At 45.5% G+C, this 16,290-nt stretch overlaps 2 protein-coding genes across 2 annotated transcripts; both read right to left on the bottom strand.

Moving 5' to 3' along the window:
* Positions 1-9,890: 9,890 nt before the first annotated feature.
* Positions 9,891-11,012, bottom strand: LOC119309601 (beta-1,3-galactosyltransferase pvg3-like). Its single transcript, XM_037585573.1, has one exon. It carries the CDS (start codon positions 11,010-11,012, stop codon positions 10,056-10,058), a length of 957 nt encoding a protein of 318 aa, XP_037441470.1. The 3' UTR covers positions 9,891-10,055.
* A 3,702-nt stretch (positions 11,013-14,714) lies between these two features.
* LOC119309600 (beta-1,3-galactosyltransferase pvg3-like) lies at positions 14,715-15,677 on the bottom strand. Its single transcript, XM_037585572.1, has one exon. It carries the CDS (start codon positions 15,675-15,677, stop codon positions 14,715-14,717), a length of 963 nt encoding a protein of 320 aa, XP_037441469.1.
* Positions 15,678-16,290: the final 613 nt, after the last annotated feature.

Here is a 16,290-nt window from a genome sequence, read left to right as displayed (position 1 = left end):
CGAGATATATTGCCATGCAACTTTCCACCATTCCGTTCTTCATGTTCATGACATACTTTACTTTTGTCATATTGTCATTGCATGATCATGTAGTTGACATCGTATTTGTGGCAAAGCCACCTTGCATTATTTTTCATACATGTCACTCTTGATTCATTGCACCATCCCGGTACACTGCCGGAGGCATTCATATAGAGTCATATCTTGTTCTAGTTTCGAGTTGTAATTCTTATGTTGTAATCAATAGAAGTGTGATGATCATCATTATTAGAACATTGCCCAAAGAAAAAAAAAGAAGGGAAGGCCAAAAAAAGGCCAAAAAAAAGAAAGAAATAAGAAATAAATAAATAAAAAGGGCAATGTTACTATCTCTATTTCCACACTTGTGCTTCAAAGTAGCACCTTGTTCTTCATGTAGTGAGTCTCATATTTTGTGCTTCAAAGTAGCACCTTGTTTTTCATGTAGTGAGTCTCATAAGTTGTCTTTTTCATACTAGTGGAAATTTTTCATTATAGAACTTGGCTTGTATATTCCTACGATGGGCTTCCTCAAATGCCCTAGGTCTTCATGAGCAAGCAACTTGGATGCACACCCACTAGTTTTTCTTTGTTGAGCATTTGTAGCTCTAGTGCATCTGTTGCATGGCAATCCCTACTCCTCATGTTGACATCAATTGATGGGCATCTCCATAGCCCATTGATTATCCTCGTCAATGTGATACTTTCTCCTTTTTTGTCTTCTCCACACAATCCCCATCATCATATTCTATTCCACCTATAGTGCTATATCCATGGCTCACGCTCATGTATTGCATGAAGGTTGAAAAAGTTTGAGATTATTTAAGTATGAAACAATTGCTTGGCTTGTCATCGGGGGTATAGAAGTTGGGAACATCTTTGTGTGACGAAAATGAAGCATAGCCTAACTATATGATTTTGTAGGGATGAACTTTCTTTAGCCATGCTATTTTGAGAAGACATGATTACTTTGATTAGTATGCTTGAAGTGTTACTATTTCTTATGTCAATATGAACTTTTATTTTGTATTCATTTGGATCTAAACATTAATGCCACAATGAAGAAAATTACATTATGAATTTTGCTAGGTAGCATTCCACATCAAAAATTCTCTTTTTTATCATTTACCTACTCGAGGACGAGCAGGAATTAAGCTTGGGGATGCTTGATACGTCTCCAATGTATCTATAATTTTTTATTGTTCCATGCTATTATATTACCCCTTTCTGGATGTTTATGGGCTTTATTCTACACATTTATATCATTTTTGGGACTAACCTACTAACCGGAGGCCCAGCCCATATTATTGTTTTTTTGCCTATTTCAGTATTTCAAAGAAAAGAAATATCAAACGGAGTCCAAACGGAATGAAACCTTCGGGCGCGTTATTTTCGGAACGAATCTGATCCGGGGAGCCTGGAGTGCAAGTCAAGAAAGCTCCAAGGGCCCCACGAGATAGGAGGGCGCCCCCCCTAGGGCGCGCCCCCTGTCTCGTGGGGCCCTCGGGCGTCCACCGACGTACTTCTTCCTTCTGTATATATCCACGGACCCCAAAAACATCCAGCGGCACCACAAAACACAATTTCCACCGCCGTAACCTTCTGTATCCGCGAGATCTCATCTTGGAGCCTTCGCCGGCACTCTGTCGGAGGGGGAATCGACCATGGAGGGCTTCTACATCAACACCATAGCCCCTCCAATGAGTTGTGAGTAGTTTACCACAGACCTACGGGTCCATAGTTATTTGCTAGATGGCTTCTTCTCTCTTTTTGGATCTCTATACAATGTTCTACCCCTCTCTTGTGGAGATCTATTTGATGTAATCTCTTTTTGCGGTGTGTTTGTCGAGATTCGATGAATTGTGGGTTTATGATCAAGTTTATCTATGAATAATATTTGAATCTTCTGAATTCTTTTATGTATGATTGAGTTATCTTTGCAAGTCTCTTCGAATTATCAATTTGGTTTGGCCTACTAGATTGATCTTTCTTGCCATGGGAGAAGTGTTTAGCTTTGGGTTCAATCTTGCGGTGATCTTACCCAGTGACAGAAAGGGTTGCAAGACACGTATTGTATTGTTGCCATCGAGGATAACAAGATGGGGTTTATATCATATTGCATGTGTTTATCCCTCTACATCATGTCATCTTGCTTAAGGTGTTACTCTGTTCTTATGAACTTAATACTCTAGATGCAGGCAGGAGTCAGTCGATGTGTGGAGTAATAGTAGTAGATGCACGAAGGAGTCGGTCTACTTGTTATGGACGTGATGCCTATATACATGATCATGCCTAGATAATCTCATAACTATGCGCTTTTCTATCAATTGCTCGACAATAATTTGTTCACTCACCGTAATACTTATGCTATCTTGAAAGAAGTCTCTAGTGAAACCTATGGCCCCCGGGTCTATCTCTTATCATATTTGCTTTCAATCTACCTTTATTTGCATCTTTACTTTTTGCATCTATATTAGAAAATACCAAAAATATATTATTATCTCTCTATCAGATCTCACTTTTGCAAGAGGCCGTGAAGGGATTGACAACCCCTTTATCGCGTTGGTTGCGAGTTCTCAGTTTGTTTGTGTAGGTGCGTGGGACTTTTGAGGAGCCTCCTACTGGATTGATACCTTGGTTCTCAAAACTGAGGAAAATACTTACGCTACACTTTGGTGCATCACCCTCTCCTCTTTGAGGAAAACCAACGCAAGCTCAAGACATAGCAGGGTGACTCCTCAGGTTTTCCCCTTGGTGTTAGACACACGGTTACTATGGTTACTATGACTTTACACTGAACCATGTTACTAAAGACGGGTCGGCCCTGAGGGGTACCCGTGCGATCTTAATTGCGAGTGATGTGGAGTCGGGTTGACCTGGAGGGTGCCCGCGAGATAATTACGAGGCGTGGTCGGGCATTCTTAGCCCTTGCCGCAAGTACTCGAGACGGGACGACGGGGTCACATCTTTCGTGAGTCTCTGTTTGTTACCACGCGTTCCTAATCCACTATGATTTGGATATTAGATCAGAGGGGCCTCTGGCCTGATAGCACTAACCATCACGTGGGCATAGTATGGGCGTTCTACGTTGTATGCATCAGCCGAAGCTTAATAGACATCAGAGACTGAGCGGCGCGCACCGGGTTGGACTGCGTAAGCACCTGCCTTTTTAAGGAGGTAGCTAGGTCTGCTCACCGGCCGCCCACGCAATTGCAGGAGTTCCCGGGGCGATGGCCCATGACTCATGGGGGCATAGGTTTAGTCCGGCGTGCTGACCTCTCTATTATGCCTAGATCGGGTTGCGCCGTATTATTTGGCCGAGGCCGGGCATAACCCAGGAAAGTGTGTCCGGCCGGAGTTAATCGAGTGTGGTGGGTAGGTTGGTGCACCCCTGCAGGGAAGAAAACATTTATCGATAGCCTGTCCTACGATAACAGACACTTGGAGTTGTATCCCGATCGATACAATTAAAACTGGATACTTGTGATGATAATTGGATGGTGATGAGAATTGGATTGTGATGACAATTGGATAGTATGGCTCTGGGATTGCTTTCTCGCAGGGAGTCGAGAAAGGATCGCTGGCCGAGGTTGATAACACTACTACTACTTTACTTTATGCTACTCTTACCTCTTCTGATGCTGCAGGATGCTTGGAGCTGCTTGAAGATACTAGTCTTCGATAGGCTAGGCGTTCCCCTTCTCTTCTGGCATTCTGCAGTTCAGTCCACATTTACAGCCCATTTCATTGATATCGATGCATATGTAGTGTAGATCCTTGCTTGCGAGTACTTTGGATGAGTACTCACGGTTGCTTTGCCCCCCCCACCTTCCCCCTTTCTTCTTCTTTCCGGTTGATGCAACCAGATGTCGGAGCCCAGGAGCCAGATGCCACCATCGATGCCTACTACTATGTGAAGACCGCCGACGACCAGGAGTAGTTAGGAGGCTCCCAGGCAGGAGGCCTTGCCTTTTCGATCGATGTTGCTTTTGTGCTAGCCTTCTTAAGGTAAACTTGTTTAACTCATGTCTGTACTCAGATAATGTTGCTTCTGCTGACTCTTGTGTATTCGAGTTTATGTATTCGAGCCCTCGAGGCCCCTGGTTTGTAATATAAAGCTTGTGTTATTTTAATTTATGTCTAGAGTTGTGTTGTGATATCTTCCCGTGAGTCCCTGATCTTGATCGTACACATTTGCGTGTATGATTAGTGTACGATTGAATCGGGGGCGTCACAACACCATGCCATCATGTAAACTTGGACAATAGGAAGTTGATAGAAAATCTTTGTGATAGGATTGGTGGCAAAGACGGTGTTTTTTTCGATATAACAGTGATGACGTGGTGATTACCTGGCTCTCGTGTGGTGTGAGCAGTCAATGTGGACTCATAGGTTCTGTGGGTTGGCAAGGTCGACGCTTTTTGATCCAAAATTAGAAGGCAGGGACCTCTTCCGGCGGCAACCTTGTTGGGCATAGCGGAGTGGTCCGGCGTGCTGGGATGTTTCGGGCAAGCCTTTCTTCATTTTCCTCGGCTTCCCCAAGCACTGGTGGAGAGAGGTTGCTCCCAAGGGTGGACACGTTAGTTGCGCCCACATCCGTGCATAGAAACGCCCGATGAGTCATGCTTGCTGATGTTTGGTGGGAGCGGACAGATACTCGGTTAACGTTGTGTTGTGCTTTCCTTTGTCCAGTCGTTTGATCTGCTTGTAAGATGTTCTATATACTTATTAGGAGGTTTTACTTTATTAATTTAACCTTGTATAAGACCTTCTTTAGAAGAAGAAAAAATGCAATATCCAATGGCACGTGCAGAGTTTCGACTTCGGTAGTAAAAAATGTCACACTTTTTTAAAAACACAAAATGATCACACTTTAAAAAAATGAATGGTTAGCAAAATATCTTCAAAAGACAACTTAATCCTTTTGAACAAATATGTCACAACACAAGTTGAGTCAACTCTCGTTGCTTCACACTGAGCCATGCGGCATTATGCCATAAGAGAGCAGTAGAAATATAAACACAAACACGAATAGAATCCTTAGGCCCTTTTCGGTTAATCCTCCTCCCAAGGGGACTGGAGAGGATTGGAGGGGATTTTGGCTTGTAGGGATTTACTCCCTCTCAATCTCCGCCAGTCCCCTTAGGAGCCGCCTTAACAGAACAAAGCCATAGCGTGCGGGCGTCCCAACGGCCAAACAACTTTAGAGACCACTTGTTATCCAAACATTTCATAGCTTTCCCTCTGATTTAACAAGAGGGTCGAGTGAAATCTCTCCTCTAATCTTTCTTCCCTCTGATTTAAACTGTTTTCCTTCCCTAAATTTAAGGGATTGATGGTTGCGTGGGTAGAATCATGGCGATCAACGGAACCGCAAACGGGAAGCAAATATGAAAAAAAAATGTAAATATTTCGCTACAAATTGAGCATCAGAATTTTCGAGCATAACAGATCGATGACCCGAGATGGCAAATTTTGTTGTCGCAAGGATGACAATTTTCTTTATCAAGCATGGCAAATCTTTGTCCTGTTTATTTTTCTTTGCCGGAAATTGTCATGGTTGCCGTAGAAAATTGCCAACCTCACGGCAACGTAATTTGTTATAAAAATATTTGATTTTCCATGCATAAATATGTGACGTCAGAATTTTAGCATTTCCGGAATTTGATAGCTCCAGCGCACGCCGTAGCATAGCCCTTTATATAGAAATAATGAAAAAAATATCAACTTCACAGACCGTTGACTCGGGCAACCAAAATCAAATTCAAAAGGGTTTAGCTAGGACTCAGTCGAGTGAGACTTCACTGACGCCATAGTACGTATAGGCCTGTGTCGATCGATTGATTTTCCCGTTCGTTCATGTGGGCTGTGTGTACGAGGCTTTTCTTAAGTGGGCTGCTTTCTCCCAAAAGCTTGTCTTGTGCTGGGTTGTCTTCTTTTCCGGTGCCTATTTTTCTTAAGTGTGCTGGGCTGTGCTTGGTTGGTTACTTTTTTTGTAAAATATATCAGTGCCTGTGTCAACGCTGCCAGGCATGGAGTGCGTCCCCATGAAACACTAGTAGACTGCTCGTGCGTTGCCACGGGCCAAAAATAAATATGTAAACAATGCTCATTTTTCTTCCTACGAACAAGCACATTGCACACGATGTCCAACCACCCCACAAACACAACTACACAAGTATGTTCTTCTCTCTATTCCGACAAACACCACACACCCTTTTAGCCGTTCTTTTCCATCCAACTTTTTATCCATCACCTTATGTGTCCATACATCATTCATCATCTTAATCTATTGCCCCTTTAATATGCATTTAGCTTTCATGCTGTTATTTTATTGTCTCACTTTACTATGTACGTCTTGCAACATGGAACACCCCAATGGTGAGATATTAAATAAGGTGCCATATATGGACATGGAAACATTATTTCCACCATATGTTCATTCAGAAGTTGATTATGAATAATGTTGTGTTTGCTTCCAGCCTCCACACGGGCTCTTCTTCCATCTCCATCAAAGATGTGTCTCCATCACTTCACCTCCCCAAGACTTCTTATGTAACTCAAATATACATACAACAATGTTGGATATCCATTTCGTATTCCACGAGCCCTCGTGCTTCTCTTTTGTCATTATGTCACCGTTCTGCCATGTCAGCACCCTACTCCAAAACTCGCCTATGTTTTCACTCTGCTCCAAATACTCCCGTGTGTTCTCCTCCTGCCATTACCCCCTACCACCATCGATCCAACGGTGTCTCCTCACACAACGGGCGAGGGCTATGGTGCCTCCGCTTGCATGAGGCAAACCCTGGCGGGCATGAAAATGTATCCAACATGCCTATGCATAAAAAAATAGTGTGTTTGTATTACTTGAGCACATAATTTTGACACAAAAAATGGAAAAATAAATTAGAGAACATCTCTGGTTGAACTAAAAATGAGCTTCCTGGTGCATGTCATGAAAACTGCTAAAAAAGGGGAAGCAGTTAGTAGAAAACTGAAGGTCACTCTCTGGTCAACAAAAATGTAATTTGGAACAAGACTAATGTTGCATATATATATACATATATATATATATATATATATATGCCTGGTCTGGGACCATCTACTTCTTTCTTAGTGTATATCACTAGTTTTAGGTGATCTGTGCGAAAATAAAATATATTTTAAATAAAATAATAAGTTACACACGGATGACGGACATGCAATTGCGTGTGATCAACGTGTGAGCGGTCAGATGACACTATTTTGAGAAAAAAAAAGGTTGCATAGAAATGACGAGCATGCAATTGTGCGTGGACGATTGACATGTGGCTGGCACTTGCATAACCAGTGGCACTATCTTATAAAAATATAAATATATTAAGTTGTACATGGATGGGCATGGCCAGAGTACAGGCGAGTGCGCGGTCCATGGGTGTGCAAGTCGAGTGGCGTTATTTAAAATAAAAATCCTAGACATCACTAATAAGAAAAGGAAAAAACACAAAAACAAAAAAAGAGAAAGTAGAAAAAGAAAAAGTTAAAAATAAACCCATCATATCGATCTGCCCAAGCAAACAACCGCCTGCCCCGCACACACCCTAATTTTGCTCGGGTGGTGTCACTTGCAATTACATGCAGACTACACATATGTGGTTGCGCATTGGGGGATGTGCAACTAGTGTCGGAGATGCAACTGGCCCGCCCACTCTCCCACCGCCCTCTCCGGCAAAACAAAGGTCCAGTTGCAACTATGTTGGGGGACATGCAGTTGCGGTCAGGTGCGGCGCTTGCAGTTGCGTGCCTAGTGTCGGACATGCAACTGGCCCACCCCCTTTTCCGTCGCCCCCTCCGACAAAACAAAGGTCCAGTTACAACCATGTTGGGGGCCATGCAGTTGCGGTCAGGTGCGGCGCTTGCAGTTGCGGGGCTGTTGTCGGGCTTGCAACTGGCATGCCCCCTCTAGCGACGCCCCTCCGACAGAACAAAAAAGTCTAGTTGCGGTCGGGTTACAAGACATGCAGTTGCGGTCGTGTGCTACACTTGCAGTTGCATTCCTAGTGTCGGACATGCAACTGCCCCGCCCCCTCTCCCGCCTCCCCTACTGACAAAACAAAGGTCTAGTTGCAACCATGTTGGGGGACATGCAATTTTGGCGGGTGCGGCGCTTGCAGTTGCGGGGATGTTGTCGGGCTTGCAACTGGCCCGCACCCTTAACGGTGCACCCTCTGACAGAACAAAAAAGTTCATTTGCGGTCGGGCTAGAAGACATGCAGTTGCGGTCGGGTGTGACACTTGCAGTTGCATGCCTAGTGTCGGACATGCAACTGGCCCGCCCCTACCATCAAAACAACGGGCCAGTTGCAACCATGTTGGGAGACATGCAGTTGCGGTCGGGCGCGGCGCTTGCAGTTGCGGGGCTGTTGTCGGGCGTGCAACTGGCCCGCCCCCTCTGACAAAAAAAGTCCACTTGCGGTCGGGTTACAAGACATGCAGTTGCAGATGGGGCACGACAATCAGAGTTGTGTGCCTAGATGCAACTCCACACTCACCCACCCCCTCAAAAAACAACACATGCAATTTTCCCTCCCGACAAAACAATACAGAGTTGCAATTGCGTTGAAGACTTGCAGTTGCAGTCAGGACAAGACACTTGCAATTGCATGCTAGTTCCAAGCATGCAACTGTCCTCCCGATGGAACATCATAGGGTTTTAGTTGGCCGGCACTTGGAGTTGTGTGCCTAGTGATAGACATGCAACTGCCACATCTTCCGATAAAACACCAAAAAGTTACGATCATGTTGCAATCGCGTTCCAAGAGTTGCAATCGCGTTGAAGATGTGCAGTTGTACCTAGGGGTGACCCTTGCTAGCTACTCCCTCCCCAACAAAAACACCACAGAGTTACGATCATGTTGAAGACATGTAGTTGCAGTGGGGGCCGATTGTGCAACCAAATGGCAACATTTCAAATTTTCAAAAGTGAAACGGTTATTTAATAAAAAATGAAAAAACAAGGTAGCAAGAAAAAAGGTTTGAAAAGAGCAATACAAAGAAAGAAAGAAACACCCCATCGACGGGACAAATTGCATGAAAAACAAAAGAAAATTGAATATCCCACTAGATGTCGACTTCCATGTGGATGGGAAAAAGAAAATACAAAAACTATAAAATAAAATAAAGTTAAATAATAAAATTCCTCATATTATGCGTGTTTCGATCTCATTGCCACACAAGTCTCGTCACAGTTGCGGACGCGTTTTACCCCTTGAGTTGCACGTAGCTTCGGATGCATGCAATTGCATACGTTTTGCACCTTCGTAGTTGCATGGATTCCGATAATTCTAGTTGTACGTAAGTGGAACAAGAGTTTTTGTGACAAATAAAAAGAAAAGGCAACAATTTTTCTGTCAACTGACGTAGGAAAAATAGGGCATATCAACACTACGAAAATATATTCCTGGGTAATACATGACTGAAACAAAATAAAACAAAAAAGAACAGGCAACATACAAATAAACAAAAAAAATCCATGTACAAAAAAGAACAGGCAACATATAGATAAACAAAAAATCCATGTACAAAAGACATGAACAAGCGAGCATAAAATCCTTCATGCATGTAAAAAAAGTCTGTTCTACAAAATTTAGATGTTCCGTATTGCCAAAAGATAAAAAAATTTACAAGTAAACCATTTTAACAAAAATAAATTGATGATTATATACACTAAAATAGAGAAGGGAAATAAAAAATAAAAAATAAAGTACAGGTATATAGGAGAGTGGGCTGCGCTAGCAAGTTTCCTGCTTGTTGTAGACAAAAGCAAAACAACAGAAAAGGCCATCCAATCGCGGCAAAAAAACAATAAGGAAATGGACTGGTCACGTCTTAACAGGCCGAATTGATACAAGACACTATATGACGTGAATCTTGAAACCACAAACATCGAACGGCCAGAACAGTCGACTGAGACTTCGCGAAGTCTCAGTCGACTGATTTTTAGCATCTCCGAATTCAAAATGCTACATACACAAGATCACCTCTCGATCATTCCATCAAACGAAGCGATAGAACTTGGAGGGCTGGAGCCCGGCGGTGAAGTTGAAGTACCTGAGCGTGGTGGACCACCTCAAGTTGTTCTTGAGCCGGTGCACGGCGATGGTGTCCGGCACGAGCTCGTGCGCGCACGGGGCGCCTCGCTGCGGGAAGTCGTACATGGCCGGCTTCACGTCCACCCGGTTCTTGGCCTTCCCGGCGCCGCTGAACCAGGAGTAGAGCGTCCTGTCCTCCGGCCCGACCGTGTGGTTCCTGATCTGGTCCGCCGCCGCCACGATCCACTCCACGAGGTCCCACGAGATGACGTACCCCATGCCGGACATGTACTCGTTCCACCCGCGCACGTAGTCGCACGGCACCATGCAGCCGTAATAGAGGTCCTCCCTCGGCGCGCGGCCCAGCGACTCCGCCAGCTGCGGCAGCCGGAAGAAGGTGTCGTCGTCGGCCTTCATCACGAAGTCGTACGCCCCGTCGCTGAAGAGCGCCGGGACGCTGGAGAAGTAGGAGTGCGTCTTGCCGTTGTCCATGTTCTCCGGGCAGTCCAGCTCCACCACGTCGCCGTACCGCATCGCCTCCAGCGCCACCAGCAGGCGCTGCTCGTCCGACTCGATCCGGCAGAAGAAGAAGCGGACGTCGACGCGCGCCGTCAGGTTCGCCTGCTGGAGCGCGTACACCGTGCGGAGCAGGTGCCGCCGCTCGTACCGGCTCGGCAGTGTCAGCACGCCCATGAGCAGCCGGAAGTCCGGGGCCGCCTGCGCGACGACGTGGTGCGCCGCGACGCTGATGCCGTTGGCGCCGTCGGGGCAGCCGGCGCCGGCCAGCGACGATTGAAGGGCGAACTCGTTGGGGTACACGACCATGAGCACGGCGGCGAGGAGCGCGAGGGGGAGCAGGAGGAGCGTCGCCGTCGAGACGGATGGCGTCGGTGTGGGGAGCTTCCTGTGCTGCGATTTCATTGCGAACGGTGTGCGCCACTCTGCGATTTCTGAACAGGGCTTGCACGGTGCAAAACCAGTTGATATGCAGAGGAGTAGAGTACGACGCAGCGAGAGGTGCAGCGGAAGCATTCTGCCCCGTGAACGGCGACGGTGTACGCCTCCTGTCTTTGCGTGAAGTATGGAGGTATGACCTTGGGATTTGCTTCGTCTTGGCTCAAAGTCGACCTTAGCTCGCGCGTGGCAACGGTGGCTTCCCTGAAATGACGGGCACTTCATGTTCTGAGATCTTTAATTTAGGCTATATTATTACAAGACATAGATTACCTGTAACTCGGCTTAGTGTAGTAGGCAACTAGGATTAAACTTAAACTAGGTTTACCCGACAATGATACCGTGGTTTCCTGTCAAAAGTGTGGTTGTTTATCTACTCCCAGGCTGATTGAAAGGGGCACAGATCAAGAGCAAAATCTCCAAGTGATAAGCACGTAACAATCTTTTGTTTGCGGAGAAAAAACCTGGATTTACCATGAAAGTTCATGAGAAGTATGAAGAAAGCACCCTAAGCATAACAAAAATAAGAGGTCTCTTGACCATCGAACAATTTTTACCTCCGTCAAAATGAGCCTGCTCATTCATGTCCACCCTACCCTTCCGAAGCCGGCTTGACCTTGTCGATGACAGACGGTGAGTCTTCATGCACGTGCCCCTAAGGACTAACGCCCTGGAGTTGCAATCATCTCCGTTGAACCCTTAAATATATCTGAAGCACATGACACCATATCTCGTTGTCGCGTATGCACACGGTAAATTCTAACATCAATGTCATAAGGAGACAACATGAATTTATGCCGGAGCTCCATCTTGATGAACGAACTCAAGAAAGATTGAAGTCGTCGGAGTAGTAACTCAAAGATGAGGCATCATCATCTGTCCAAGTGCCACGGTTACGAGGAGTAAGAAATACCTAATGTAAATTCAAAAATGCTAGACTTACGGGTGGCATCTACGGATTTTACCTATGGACTCATTTCTCCATAAATTATCTCTCCCCTGATTTCTGGTGGTGGTCCCCTCCCCCTTTGATTTTCTAATCACATCTTGACAGCTCATCCCGTAACCTGACTCCCCTGCAAATCTCCGTAAGTGTAGCGTTGTCCATGTAAATTACCAGCTGAGACGAGGTATGGGATTCCCCTCCCCGCAACTTGCCGCGGGAGCAGCAGGCCGGGGAGAGGTGAATTCACGGGCTGGCTAAGCCCGAAGGGGCGAGTTGTTCGCCCCAACTGCCGCGGAGAAGGAGGAGACACAAAGAGAGTTATTTTTTTCAACTCAGGTTAACTTGTTCCCAAATTATTGGGAAAGTGATGCGTTGTGGCACGGAAATGCTTCAGGTTCCGGCCATCGTATCTCCGGAAATTGGCCGGCGGCTAGCCCAAGAAAGTGCCAGATTCGGCTGAAACTTTGCGTGGTTTGACACTGAATATTTTATTTTTTTGGCAAACATTGTGATGAACTGAAAATCAAAAGTTTGGACGGGGGGCTGTCGGGGCTGCTATATGACGCTAAATACGGCGCTTAAGAGCATGGTTAATAGTAAAATCAGTTGTTGGCTATAAGTCAGTGCCATGTCATTTACAGTTCATCTTATAGTCAATATGTACAATAGTAGATTAAAAGAATGTACTATTTTTTTTATTATGTGACCCATTTTTCATTCTCGTAGAGTGCCTAGGAGCACGTGCTAGAGCTGCCCGCTTACCTTCTCTCTTATCTTCTCTTTCCTCCAACTAAGTAAAAATATACTAGTTTATTTCTTATAGCCCGCTGACTCAGCTCTATTTTATTTGATAACGGAATAAATGGGCAGGCCCATTAATTGCAGGCCAGAGGAAACCGAGACGTGAGCTGCTCGTGGATAGAAAGCCAGCAGTTTATTTTTTATTTTTTATATATATTGAATTTTATATACACTTTTGAGCCACATTCAAAATAGGAAAAACAAATTGTGTGCAAATTTTATTTCATAAAAGAATCATGTATTTTTACTTATATTTTTTATTAAAATTAAAATCAACTTAAGAATAGATTGGGGCATGCATGACGCAGCTCTCTCTGTGTGTGCTCGCGCGCGCGCATGTATACGTGTACAGGCACTGATATTTTTGTCTCCCCAAATATCATTACGTGTTTTACTAAAAACAGGTCACTACGCAGGTCCAAAGAAAAGTCACTACGCACAACACATGAAGTCATCACAGTGCATACTTGCATAGTTGCATATATACTTTACCAACCTAGTTGAACAAATCACTTCTAGGTATATAAACGTGGATGCACTTAACTAGTGGTTTCTGGAAAATTGAAGAAATTAGTGTCAGAAAGCAGTTCCAAATATATGTTAAATTAGTAATAAATACCAATGTGAAATGAAACTAAATTTAAAATTGATAGCCATGCGCAGCCACACCAATAATCAGTTAATTTTATTCTAGACTGTGTTGTCTAAATTCATATTAAAGATATTTAACAATATGAAGTTACAATGTAAATGTGTAACCAATAGTGAAAGGTAAATAAATAGTAATCTGGAAAAGTGCTGCGCTCATCTATAGATTTTCCAATATTTTAAGCGTCGTATGGTAAACCCAATAGGTCATGTATATATGCCTAATAATCTACTCCCTCTATCCCATAATATAAGAACGATCTTGACACTACACTAATGTCAAAAATATTCTTATATTTTAGGATGGAGGGAGTAGACAACTATTTGTATACTCTGTAGTAAAGCGTCCATTAGACATAACATTTTTCTTTTGAGAGATCCATTAGACGTAACATGTGAGTGTGAACAAACTTGTGATTGAATGCTTATGAGGACGGGGGTATTCTGGGCCCATTAGAGTTCAAGTCACAGATTTAACACTGTTGCTCGCATTTTTTAATTTATTTCAGATTTTTGGGCGATGTGTATTTAGTGGGAGGAAACATTCCCGTCGATTACGAATACGTATGTGGTGACTTCGTTAATCTTAAGATGATGTACCGGCTCAGTCTCTCAAATGTGCTCATGGAGATAGAGTAGGTGTGCATGTGTTTATAAAGGTGAATGTACACACATATATTGAGCATCCACGTATATACTGTATTAAAGAAACATAACACATCGATGGGAACCAGAATAAGATATATGTATACATAGAGTCACACCGAACGGAGACACTAACATGACCGGCACTTTAAAATAAGATATATTTTAAATATATTTGGACGATTTTTGAAAATCAGATTAAGTTTCAGTGTTGAAACTTAGTACGAGCAATCGATAATAAATAATTATTTTGTGTCTACCCGACGGACAGAAAAAAATGCTTAAAATTAATCTCTAAACCTTGTTAAAACATGGTATTTTTAGATGCAAAAAAGTAAGTTTATAGTTGAAACCTAAAACATTTTGAGCATTTTTTTACTGTTCATTCACGTGGGATTCAACCGTTTTGCGAATCACGAGATAACTCGAGCGGGCGGCAGGGCTTGGCAGCTGATTGCCCCCGCATTCGTGTGCCCATGTGAATTTCCGTACTACTCTCTCTGTCTCATAATATAAAAACGTTTTAACATTAGTGTAGTTTAAAAAATGTTCTTATATTATGAGACGCAGGGAGTAATAATAATACATCAAAATACAATACGAGATCAACCCCAAAAAAAACTCCCAGTTCATCGATCCATGCGGTAGAACTTGGACGGCTGGAGCCCCGCAGTGAAGTTGAAGTACTTGAGCGTTGTCGCCCACCTCCCGTTGTTCTTGAGCTTGTGGACGGCGATGGTGTCCGGCACGAGCTCGTGCGCGCAATGGTCCGCGCGATCAGGAAAGCCGTACATGGCCGGCTTCGTGTCCACCCGGTTCTTGCCCTTCCCGGCACCTCTGAACCACGAGGAGACCAGCCTGTCCTCCGGCCCGACTGTGTGGTTTCTGATCTGATCCGCCGCCGCGACGATCCACTCCACGAGGTCCCACGAGATGACATACCCCATGCCGGACATGTACTCATTCTCCTGCACGCGGACCACATCGCACGGCACCATGCACCCGTAGTACAGGTCCTCCCTGGGCGCCCGGTTCAGCGACTCCACCAGCTGCGGCAGCCGGAAGAAGGTGTCGTCGTCGGTCTTCATCACGAAGTCGTACGCCCGGTCGCCGAAGAGCGCCGGGACGCTGGAGAGGTAGGCGTGCGTCTTGCCGTTGTCCATGTTCTCCGGGCAGTCCAGCTCCACCACGTCGCCGTGCTGCATCGCCTCCAGCGCCACGAGCACGCGCTGCTCCTCCGAGGCCAGCCGGCAGAAGACGAACCGGACGTCGACGTGCGCCGTCAGGTTCGGCTGCTGGAGCGCGTAGACCGTGCGCATCAGGTGCCGCCGCTCGTACAGGCCCGGGAGCGTCAGCACGCCGATGAGCAGCCGGAAATCCGGGGCCACCCGCACGGCGACGTGTCGCCCCGTGAGGCTGGTGTCGCTGGCGTTGCTCGGGCAAGTGGGGCGGGCCAGATAGGACTGCAGGGCGAACTCGTTGTGGTATACGGCGACGAGCACGGCGGCGAGGAGCGCGAGGGGAAGCAGGAGGAGCGTCGCTGTGGCCAAAGATGGCACCGGGACGTGAAGCTTCCTGTGGTGCGGCGTCATGGTGGAGTGTGTTTTTGTGCGCTGCGTGCGTACTATATGCAGAGTAGGTAGCGAGAGGCGAGAGGTGTAGCGTAGGTGTATGCCTCCTGAACGCACCGTCCGTCTACTGCCTTTGCGTAGAGCGTGGAGGTATGACCTTGGGATTTGCTTCATGTTGGCTTAAAGTCGACCTTAGCTCGCGCGTGGCAATGGTAGCTTCCCTCAGATGACGGGCTATCCGTGTTCTGACTTCTTTTATTTTGGCTATATATATATTCTTACAGGATATAGATGTCACTCGACCTAACTACTGCAGCAGGAAACTAGGGTTCTTTTTTTTAATAACACGCATAAGCTGTGTGTGTCTTTTGTACTGTATTAAAAAGAAGAGAGTTAATTAAATTACAAAGTTATCACGGCATGATAGATCCTATGGATCGGGTAGGTTAGAGATTAACGGTAGGCTACCTTCTCCTTGGCTCGAGGAGCCCGAGCCGGTGGCCATGGTGGAGGGGCGACGGCGTGGGAGTGTGTGTGCGTGGGCAGCGGCGGCGGAGGTGCTTCCCGTCGGCCTACGCTCACCCTAGATCGGTAGGGATATCGGTGGGGAGCTGCGGCGCACGGTGAACCTCGT

The sequence above is a fragment of the Triticum dicoccoides genome, chromosome 5B, assembly GCF_002162155.2.
Source record: "Triticum dicoccoides isolate Atlit2015 ecotype Zavitan chromosome 5B, WEW_v2.0, whole genome shotgun sequence".
Taxonomy (NCBI): domain Eukaryota; kingdom Viridiplantae; phylum Streptophyta; class Magnoliopsida; order Poales; family Poaceae; genus Triticum; species Triticum dicoccoides.
Note: the sequence above shows the minus strand (reverse complement) of the source record. Positions and strands in the feature narration are given on the sequence as shown.